Raw genomic sequence first — 12222 nt, 5'->3', positions numbered from 1 at the left:
TTGATAGTTTTTCTTAGTTTGTGAAAATTGTAGACCAAATTTTTCATAGCCCAATTTTTGCTTCCTGCAAAGAATGATCATGTCAGATAATATAAGTGAAGAACAAAATAGGGAGACAATCGCTAGATTGTGGTCTAACTTGGAAAGAAAAGGTGATGGAAAATGTTATTGTCCTTGCAATATTTGTAAGGGCTTAAACCATAGAAGACTGCTAATCAAAATAGTTAAGAGACATTGTAGGGAGAATGGTCACATTGAAGGGGGGCATGACTATCATCCACTGGTAAGTCATTCATTATATCATTTTAACAATTTATATACATATGAAATCACTTGATGATGAGTTGATGATCATGGTTTATTTATGTTAATCAATTTTATATAGGTTGATCTTCCCAGGTAAGTACATGATATGAACCACAACAATCTGAAGAATATGGTTTTTGAAGTGGAGGAACATGGAGGTGCAAATATCCAAGGTGAAGATAATGATCCCATGGAAGATGACGATCATGCGCCAGAAAACACAATTGAAGAGGATGGTATAAATACATTGATCCATGAAACATCTAGTCCAAGCATATCTAATCATGATGATGATGATAGCCTCGATGTAACTCTACTTCAGAAGGCATACAAGCCCCTATACAAAGACTCCCAAACAACTCTTCTCTCTGTTGTATTGTTGTTGTTGAACTTGAAGGTTATGAATGGTTTATCCAACATAACAATGTCATGTATGTTAAGTTATGTCATATATGTCTTTATAGTTAACAAAGGGTGAATAATGTACCACTAATATTGTTTTTATTAACAACTTATATTTTTTTTTGTAAATTGATAGGCGAGTTTCTGTTACCATCATCAAATATTCTACCTCGCTCATATCAAGAATTAACTACTATTATGAAAGATATTGGAATGGAGTATGAAGCAATACATGCTTGTCCCAATGATCATATTATATATTATAAAGAACATGAATTTGCAACACAATGCCCTGTATGTCATACGAGTAGATATTGAACTGATCGACTAACAAAAAAGGTGCCTCAAAAGGTTCTTCATTACATCCCCATTATTCCACGGATGCGACAATTATTTAGGTGTAGTAGCTTGGCTCAATTTATGGATTATCATGCACGCAATAGAAGTCGAGATGACATTATTCGAATCCCTGTGGATGGTTCGGCATTTATGCACATAGAGGAAAAGTGGCAACACTTCAAAGAAGAACCTCGTAATCTCAGGCTTTCATTGGTAGCGGACGGTGTCAATCTATTTGGAGAGATGAGATCTGTTTACTTGGTGTCGCCTGTTTTTGTTATCAAAAATAACATTCCTCCGTGGATGTCAATAAAGAGGGAGCACATTATGTTGGCAATGATTGTTCTAGGTATCTTATCATTTGATAGTTATTAATTTACACGTACTTACAAATCTTGCAGTAAAATGGTCACAATAACTATGTAATGTTATTGTTCATTCAAGTAGGTAAATATCAAGTAAAAGATATGAATGTATATATTGAACCTCTTATCGACGAGTTGGTGGAGTTATGGAACGGTGTCACTATGTATGACATGTCTAGACCAATACGACAAAGACAATTTCAATTCCATGCAATACTTGCATGGACAATACATGATGCCCCATGGCTAACACATTTTTGTGGTATGTTATAGTGAATTCAAGTTGTGCACAATAATTCTAATTATAAAAATCAACATATTTAATAATCCAATTACATCATTATCTTGTAGGTCTTCAAACAAAGGGAAAATTTGCATGTTTAGTTTGTGGTCCAAAGATGAAATCTCGTCATTCAAAAAGTTTAGGAAAGCAGGTGTTTGATGAGTGTAGACACTTCCTCCATAGGAATCATAAGTATCAAAGTATGGAAAAACATCTTTTCAATGGAAAAGAAGAGACTACATCAAAGCCATGAATAATGACACCTCACCTATGGAAGTTGGAATATAATAGAATTAATTGTCAAGGTAATGCCATTCCACCTAATGGTTTATGTTTGTAATTTATATATTTCTATTGTGATTTTTGTTGACCAATTGTGTAATTGATGATCGTGACGGTCGTCAAGGCAATACTGACAACCTTCCAAAGGGACTAAAAAGCTATCCCAGACAATTTAGTAGGTTGCCCTACTATGAGCACTTACAAATTGTGCATTTGTTTGATACTATGCATATTGGAAAGAATATAACAGAGACATTGTGGAAAATATTGGATGGAAGGCATGACAAAGAAAAAATTGTCAAAATTTGTAATGACATACATGAATCCAATCATGCATTGAAAAATTTCATTCACTCAAATAGCAACAGAGATCATATTAATATAAGTGCCCTTCCATGGTTATTAATGGAGCAGCAAAGTGATGCCATAAAAGAAGTCATACGAAAAATTTGATTTCCCACAGGATTTGTTGCGAACATAAACAATCTCATATCAAAAAAAAGTGAATTTGGGCCAGGGCTCAAAATGCATGATTAGCATACTTTAGTCAAGGTAAGTTATGTCTTCTGTATTTACAATATATTCATAAACTACGTGAATTATTTTTTATGTTATGTTAGAAAATAATGAAATGATTGGTTTATAATTACTGCAGTATGTGCTTCCTCTATCTCTCCCAGAGCACTTCAACAATAACATCAAATAAGTGATATACGATCTTGGAAAATATATGAGGTAAGTAGTAATATCTATTCAATTTGTTGTATATATTTATTATATTCGTGATTTTTTTTTCTTGCTATGTAATCTATTGTATATTATTTTGTAAAGTCTCATATCTATATATTTTTTGTGACTTGAATCTCTTAATGTAGGTGGTTGTCATCTAAAGAAATCCATAAAGAAGATATAAACTATTGGAAGAGAAGAATTCCTCATTTACTATGTGAAATGCAAAAGTGTTTACCTCCAACTTTTTTCAATGCACAGGAACACTACCTCATACACCTAGTTGAGGAGATTGAATTGTGTGGACCTATACACACTAGGTCAATGTGGATGGTTGAGAGGCATTTGAAATCTTTGAAGGCTTTGGTTCGACAAAGAGCACATCCTGAGGGTTCTATGGTAGAGGGATATATGGTATACCAGACTATGGTGTACATTACTGAATATCTTCCTAAGTTTGCATCAAATATCCATGTAGATCGCATTTGGGATCTCGAGCCTTTTAAAAAATTAGAAGGGGAGTACTTGATGGGGAAAGGTACATTGAGGAAAGTGAGAGGTAATAAATTATAAGATGTTATTGTAATAAATTATTTCTTAATCTTCAAAATAAATCGGTTGTAAGTTGTCTATTTTTTTTTTGTACAAGTGCTCGAGAGTGGGATGCACTACATTTGTATATTGCAAAAAATCTTGATTGGATGATGGTATGGATTGAATGATGTCAACATTTTGGTTGTACATTAACATGGGAAGGTGTATCTTCATTGGTTAAAGAAGCTCATCATAATGGAGATTCCAATGTTACGCAAAGGGAAATAAATTTAGCACATGGTTCAAGATATTTCCAAGTACGTACAAATCTATTAATCACCCGTATGTTTATCAACTTACATTACAATAATTTTGATATGTTTCACATATTATTGCAGGTTAAACACCACAAGGCTATGTTCTGTAATGGTCAGAAATTTTTTGTCAAAGTGTTGGATGACACGAAGAAAACTTATGATTCACGAATAACTGCAGTCTTTCAAGTGACTAATATTTCATCTAGAAACGACTTACATCCTCAAGAGTCTGAAAATTGATACTATGGCATTTTGGATGAGATAATTGAGTGTGACTTTAGTTCCTTCAAATTAGTACTCTTCATTGTCAAATGGTATAGGCTACGACTTAATCCAAATGATCCTGATAGAACTTTTATTGAACATGATAATGGATTTACAATGGTTAATACAAGGTCGTTTGAGCCAGTTGGGGATGAGCCTTATGTTCTTCCAAGCCAATGTGAGAAGGTATTTTACTTAGAGGTTCCACATAAACTAGGTTGGTCATTTGTTGTTAGACATGAATCGAGAGGAAGGCCAATAAAGTATAATGTGATGGAAGAAGAAGATATCGAAGAAGTAGAAGATGATGTAGATGGTGATCGTGATTGACAGTTATTGGATGATGTTCCTGACACAAATTTTCATGAAGAAGAAGAAGATGATGATGATGATGATGCTGCTACTAATGATGATGATGAATATGATGTTGATGTTGATGATGATGTTGATGATGACAACGATGACAAAAATGACAACGACGATGATGGCTAGGAGGATGATGATGATGACGACGACGATGATGATGAGGACGATGATGATGATGATGATGATGATGATGATGATGATGACAAGAATGATGATGATGGAATTTAGAGGTATGCCATCAATCCTTAATCTATTTAATATTCATTTCTTGATAGAAATATATTTGTCTTATATATATGGTTACATATTTTATTCATTATCTATTTAAAAGCTACAAGTTTCAGCTACAAATAGAATACTGCTAATCTAAATTAACTATTAATCTAAATTAATTAAATAAAACTATTTAAAACACATATTGATGCGTGAATGTATTGAGCCTTATTTTCTTTCAGGTCAAAAGCATTTGTAAGTGTTTAGTTTAGAAAAGGGAATTCATTAAATATCTATAAAAGGGAGTTGTACCTAGAACAAAATTCATAGGGAAAATATAATATAAGTGCTTACCCAATTTTTTGGTTAATAATTCAAGTATCTCTAACATTTTATTTTAGAATAGGAATGACATTGTATCAGTATGTTGATTTATAGACTAAAACTAGAAAACTTATTTCAGTACATGGTTTTGGATCTATGGGATTTACACAGTAAGTAAAAAGAAACCAGTAATCCATTTTAAAATTATTATAATGGGTTTTGGAAGAAATTACAGTTATCTTAATTAATATAAAATATCTAACTGAATTTCAAAATGTTATGCAAGTGGCTTTAGTCTAGGTGTTTCCTCCACCTCCACACACATCAAACAACTTCAAATAGCATGTCCCCAAGGTGACTAAGCCCTCAACTCATTAGCTGATACAAAAACCCAGTTTTAGCCCTTCACTAGGCCTAGTTCCCTAGTAGGCTTATAATGTGAGCCTGATTTAAGTGTTTTATTGTGTAACTTTTAATGTTTTTAATTTTTATGTGATGCTAATGATGGATTTGATTATGATTATGATGTGATTATGCTCACGATAATTTAATTACATTTGCAGAAAATTGAACCCCTTTCAGGAGCATCCCACAAAGTCTCATGGATCGACAGGTATAAGTCAATACTCCTTATAGACAGTCTATTTAATACACTTATCAATAGTAAGATTGATGTCTTCTAAGATCTCTCCCATTTTTAGGTACCAACGAATAGGTATTTGTCAGAAGTGTCTTCCTCGAGTGAGGGAAATATAGGAATAGAAGAGGAAAGTGAGACATGCAGTTTATCTAGATCAAGGAGATTAACTAGAGGTCAAAGGACTAGAAGGAAATTCAATAAATGCATGAAATTTTTCCTTGCTCAAGGGGGGTCATGTTCTTATGATGATGAGACAGAAGGCGGCATCAAGGTGCCCTTGAGGTACCAACATCTACAGAAACATTGGGTACCCAAGGAACTTCCTCCAATAAACACTGATTTTTGTGTTAACAAGAGGATATATCACATAGCACCATCATCACTACATGGTTTGGGCCTATTTTCTATGGATGGCATAAAGGTGTCTTACAACAAAGTTTCTGAATTAATGGAGTATGTTGGACCATGTTACGATTACAAAAGTTGGATGCATATTGTTAAATATAAAAAAAGTATGCGTAGGTATGCCCTCTCAGAAAATTATATACAACAGCAAGACAATAATCAAAGTAAAAGTGTGGCTATATACATTGATGGAAGGCCAAAAGCAACAGGGAATATTGGGGGTTTTATAAATAGTACATGACCTGGGTCAACTATAAAGCAACCCAATTGCATATTTGAGGCGCGCGAGGGAAATCGTGTATTCATCTGTGCGATAAAATCAATACGTGCAGGGGAAGAGCTTCTTATTGATTACAATTTGAACCGCATAGATACAAATGAGGCTACTATCATGGGGGTGGTACATACTATTAAACCAAATTCTAATCAATGACTCCAACATACCATTTAGTCAATAAATGTTTGGCTAACATTTTTATACTTCATCTTTGACACAAGGGCACAATATGGAGCAACCGCCCAGAGGGGATGCTGACGATGCTCCCAGCTCATCTACAGATGAGCAGGTAAAACTCATTTGTAATTGTGCAAACTAGATAGAAGCAAAATGTTATTTTTTTAATGTTTTTTTCTTTATTGTTTTGGAGTAATTTTGATAATACTAATACTATTGTTGTCACAGAGGGCTAGTGGTCGGAGTGAGGGAAAGGAACCTGCAGTCCCTCAGCAGGCCCCCCCTGAGGAGGACCCTTTCTATATCGATTTAGCAGAGATCGATGACTCGATCGGTTCGATTAAAATTAATTTAAAGAAAATTAGCAAAGAAATTCTATGTTTGGAAACCATAAAGCCTATGACTCAACAAATAAAAGATAGGGCATCTGAATTGTTGCACACCTCTGAGTCCTTAAAAGTAAGTATTAACGAAATTTTTAATTATAACAAGAGTTCAATAATGGTTTTTATGTTAGGCTCTTTTATGGCATTAATTACAATATGGATGCATTGTCTTTATAGAGTTTTTAACTTCATTTCGAGCCTCGTTCCCATGATGAGGGTGTTATAGGTGGTTCAGGTAGATCGCATGTTTCATTCCCCACTTCTGCTTTCCACTAAATATATATAGCAATGATCATAATCATTGACAATACATGCTCGAACAATCCTTTTTTTTAATGCTCTAACAATCTTGTCAATGCTAGTCCACGCATTCTATATTTATGCATGCTCTAACAATTTTATTCTTTAGCTTCATGTCAATTGAATCCTACGATGACACCGCCTCCATCCAAGACAACCACAAATCTCTTTCTGACTGCTGAGTCAGCAACACGTAGCTTACATGCATCGACTATTGCACCATCTGCTGGTACACAAATCCCTCTTTTTCTCTCTTATGACAGCAACAAACAGTTTCTTTTTTACAACTTTATAACATCAATTATCATTTGTTCTTTTATACTTTGATCGTGACAAAGACTTATGAAACTTTTTGCAATAGGACCTGCAACATCATTTCCTGGATGTTCCTATGTTCCTAGTATGGGAACGGTGAAGGATGTCACATTGATCGTCAGCGACAATGAAGGCATTCCATTAAAAGTAGCCAAAGTTCTAGGTACTTTAAAGTTATTATTATTCTATAGTGATATAATAGTAATTTAGTTTTTGATCACTCTTCATCGACTAATGATCCCATGATTGTTTTGTAGGGAATGATCTTTTTTGGAGAAAACTTGGTGATGAGTGTTTGCGAATATTTGGGCCCACCATGCGTACCTAGTGGAACATCCTATCCTAACTAAAGCCCCAAACCACTATTTTGATTTCATATCATTGCTATAATAGTTTTCCTATTTAGTAGAGAATATTAAACTATTCTCGAAACAAAGTGAAGCTCAATAAGATACTTGTTATTACCTTTTTTTTTTTTAATTGTGTGCTTTAGCCTTGATTTTTGAGCATGACATTAACCTTTAAAAAACTCCATGGTTAAGAACATTTGGGTTGGAGTGGTGCTTGGGTGGGTAACATCTCGAGAAAGCCCAACACTTCACCTCCGTGAGCAAACCTAGATGCAATGAGTATTTAGTGTTCTATTCATTCTAATGAGAAAGAAGTTATTGTGAAACACTACTCATAAACATAGACCAATGAGTTTGATCGAAAACTACACAATTGAATCCTGATAGCAACATCACAATATTAAAAAAACTTATAACTTGTTAATGCACAAGAAAATTTTGTGTCAATAACAATAGTTTTTGGCTAGTTGAAAGTAATACTTATCAAAGTTGTTTGTACTTCCTCATGTAAGACATTTGATATTTACTTTATTGATACTAGAAGAAAATATAATGAACTCCTCCTTAGACCGTTGAAGATAATAATGCAACAAAACCAAATCTATAAAAATTAAGAAGAGTGTTGACATAAGAGAAAACAAGATGAGAAAAGAAACATAAGATATATACTCAAATAACCACCCTACCCCAAAACACACGAATGTGTGTTAATTCTCCATATAGGTTGTGATACACTCATAAAATCCAACGCTTCATAAGAGATCACCACTCTAATTTCTTATGAGTTCAAATACCATTTCCTTAAAAAAGCCAAATAAAATTGTCCATTCAATCTTCATCCAAACCTTCAATATGTAGGCCAAAGAACCTACATTGATTTTCCAAAGAACCTGTTAGTGCTCTAGTATTATGCATTTTATCAAGCTCCAGGGCATTAAGGAAAAATTTCATAGGTCCGTTGTGTAATGATATAGGGTGGAGCCATTAGTAAATCTTACAGCTAAGGACTAATACAAATTTTAATGTTGCCAACCTTGGAGATGCATCTTAGTGAAAGGCTTATGATGCTCATTATTGTTCTTTTAACAATGTGATTTAGCAAATATGGTAGGTGATAGTTTCAGTTTCCCTGATGTCTTGTTTTAACTCTTAGGCAGTGTTTCTCTGAGCTTTTGGGACTGAGGGATGCAAGGAAATAGTTTTGAGGACGACAATTTTTTTCCAAAAGGTTATGGCTACTAAAGTAACTTCAAGAAACTAGGAGAAGCTGAAATTTTGAAAAGTAAATACAATGTACTGAATTTGCAATGACCATCTTCCCACCTCTACCTTCTAGAGGCTTTAACGTTTAAAAGTTTTTCTTTAACAAATTACCTTTTTTTAGAACATTATGCAGAAAATGATGCAGGCTATCTAGTTTTGAGAAAGATGGCATCCGTTCTGAGTCTCTAAGTCTTGAGGATTTCTGGAACATCAAGAACATCTTCCACTCCCCAGGTAATGCAATATGCATTCCCATGGAACACTGCATTAAGACTGTCTTTTGGATGACAACTCTTTCTTCTGTGGGGTACTTGATGTCATGGTTATATGTTGGGAAGATTGTTCCATTGGTAGAATTTTGTTGTTCTTGATGCACTTCCAGAGATTTATAAATATGTAAAAAGGCATTGACATACAAGAAACTTCATGATAGATGAGAAATCAATGCAAGATTGTATGTAAGGATTTCATGTCATACCCACCCCATGATTAATCTGTTTCAAATAATGTATCAATATGGGGCAAAGGTGTCGTGGTCACAAGAAGTATATAATACTTAAATTGGCAAATGGATATTAAGTAAAGCTCTTGAAGAATTGACTATTTCAGAAATAACATATCATTGTCACTGATTATACAGAATTGATAAAGAATCTCCTATTGAGTTTGAGATTCAAATCACATGTTTTAGAAAATAACAAATATTTCACTGTCAGTAAATTGAATGCTTTTGTGATGTCTGGTAACTTGTTTGACAATTATTATGTTTGATGGGCATGATGAATTGTCTCTTCTACAAATCTTCATATATTAATTCATTTTTCATGCAATAGATTTAATTTTAATCAAAAAACCCATATTTAATAAAGAGCCAAAGAACAGTATTAGTAATAGAATAAAAAATCCTATGTCACATAGATCTGTCATGGCAATTATACTTTATATGTAGAAATCTACAATTTTTATGACCGTTTTAAAAATAATTGTCTATAATACTATATTGAGGAACACATGCTTGATAACTTATTCTACCCCATTTTCAAGGCATGAAGTATTTAACATTCAAATACGTTGAAAAAGAGTTGGTACTGCTCCCTAAATTAATCTTTAACAAGCAAGAGAAACCATGTTTACTATAGATTTTAAGCTAATCATTTAGAAGTATCTTAAGAGGCATTTGGAGCATTTTTCACAGGCGATAATAGAGAATATTAGACACTAAATCATTATTTTGAATTTGACCCCACTTTATTTTGGCCTTTGTTCATTTTCTCTTTTAGTATCAGTTTTAATCATTTCTACAAGGAGACGAGACTTGTTCTGTTATACATCTATGTGAACACCAATTTAAAATCGATAAAATGAATCTATCTTCAATCTAGTAGGTGTCAAGGGCTGCAGTTTCAAGATTTGTTTGAAATTTACAAGTCAATCTATCTCTTTTATATTTCTTAAGAGTTTCATTGTTTGTCACAGGATGATGCACATATCTTCTGTTTGCCTAGTCAGATCAAGGAAGAAATAAGATCTATTCTAGATCTTACAGAAGTAATATTGTCTCAATTTGGTTTTAAGAGCTATGAAGTCAACTTATCAACAAAGCCTGAGAAAGCAGTGGGTAGTGATGATATTTGGGAGAAAGTGACTTCTACTTTGAAAGACGCTCTTCAAGACAAGGGTTGGGATTATTCTATTGATGAAGGAGGAGGTGCATTTTATGGTCCAAAGATTGATCTTAAGATTGAAGATGCCCTTGGAAGAAAGTGGCAATGCTCAACAATTCAGGTAAACATATTTGGCCTATACTCATGAATTTTAATTAGTATAATCTTGGGGAGTTGACTTTGATTTTTTAATTGAAATAATACTGTGGACATCTCTATGCAGGTGGATTTTAATTTGCCTGAGCGATTTGATTTATTCTATGTTGATTCAAACTCAGAGAAACACAGGCCAATAATGATTCACAGAGCTATCCTAGGATCTCTTGAACGCTTCTTTGGCATATTAATAGAGAATTACACTGGTGATTTTCCCTTGTGGTTGTCTCCAGTACAAGCCCGTCTTTTACTTGTAACAGACACCTAGGTCTGTAGATTGATTGCATGTTCATATTTTTTTTTTCCTACAAAGGGTTTCAGGTTGACTGATTAATATTGGAATTCAACAGGTACCGTACTGTCAGAAAGTGGTGGAAATGATGAGGAAAAAAAATATTAGAGCAGAAATATCATATGGTAAGCGTCTTAGCAAACTAATTCGGAATTCAGAAACATAGAAGATACCATTAATGGTTGTCGTGGGGCCAAAGGAGGTGGAGAGTGAAACTTTAACTATTCATTCAAGGCATGGTGGAGAACTGGGAATGATGACCGTCAATGAGGTTATAGAAAAAATTGAACAAGCAATAGCTGCCAGAAGTTTTTTGTAGTGGATGGTTGGAAATGGCTGTCATGACAGTTTTTTCAGGATAATAACCTTTTCTTGGTTTCATTATCTTTTTTGATAGCTGAGGAAATCAGTAATGAAAGCCAAGAAGCCTTTTTCCATCTAGAAAATATTTTTTTAGGCAACATATTTCAGTTCACACATCCGTATTCCCAACTGTTGTTGGTATCAATTTCCTATGCTATTTCATGTTGTATTTAAACCTCCACTATGGGAAGATCTGTCAATATATATTTATTGTAGGCACAGATCAATCTGTCCAGATAATTACTGTGAATATTCATCATTCAACATGGTGAATATTCATCATACAAATGCTAGATATTAAAAGCTAATAAGATTTTTATGGCCTCAGAAACAAATGTAATAAATTTGATTAAATAACCATTCTGACATGTGTCTAGGCTTCTTGTTGGTGTGAGCTTTATGACAGACAACACAAAATAAAATACCAAGGGGTACTTTATCCTCTCTTGATCAAAATCTTTATGTTCTAAACAGATGAACTGTGTGATCACAAAGAAAACTCCAAGGTTCCAAATGTGTTTGTTTTTAATGTCCAGGATAGACTATCATGGTAGGATGATTTGTTGAAAACCTCCAAGGATACTTACATGGTTATTCAAGATTTGATCATTCAACTTTTGAATTTCCCTTTTCTTTTTTCTTTTATTGAAATTTTTTGGGTTTAACACTTACAAAGATTTCTGAAACGAAGTGTAAAAGAGTTGGGTTTATGAAGATAATTTTAACCTTAAACTAATTCTATACTAATCCAATGAACTTAGGGCCCATTTGGTCACGAGCATAGGAATTGAGAATAGGCATGATATGACGCTTTGGGGCTCAACAGCTGAGCAAGTGGGCAGTGAATTGCAACAAAGCTACTACTTGCAAGACACTAAAGTTCTAGTGGTTAAGGGAGGCCGTGTTACTG

At 33.8% G+C, this 12222-nt stretch overlaps 1 protein-coding gene across 1 annotated transcript; it reads left to right on the top strand.

The window, feature by feature from the left end:
* The first annotated feature begins 6275 nt into the window (after positions 1-6275).
* LOC149532864 (threonine--tRNA ligase, chloroplastic/mitochondrial 2-like) lies at positions 6276-11115 on the top strand. The gene is made up of 4 exons (XM_089805776.1): positions 6276-6335; positions 10314-10622; positions 10725-10910; positions 11008-11115. Exons 1-4 carry the CDS (start codon positions 6276-6278, stop codon positions 11113-11115), a joined length of 663 nt encoding a protein of 220 aa, XP_089661902.1.
* The last annotated feature ends 1107 nt before the right edge of the window (positions 11116-12222 follow it).

The sequence above is a fragment of the Cupressus sempervirens genome, chromosome 10 (assembly GCF_028749045.1).
Source record: "Cupressus sempervirens isolate cs-2001-9-10 chromosome 10, ASM2874904v1, whole genome shotgun sequence".
In the NCBI taxonomy this organism is placed as follows: Eukaryota; Viridiplantae; Streptophyta; class Pinopsida; order Cupressales; family Cupressaceae; genus Cupressus; species Cupressus sempervirens.
Note: the sequence above shows the minus strand (reverse complement) of the source record. Positions and strands in the feature narration are given on the sequence as shown.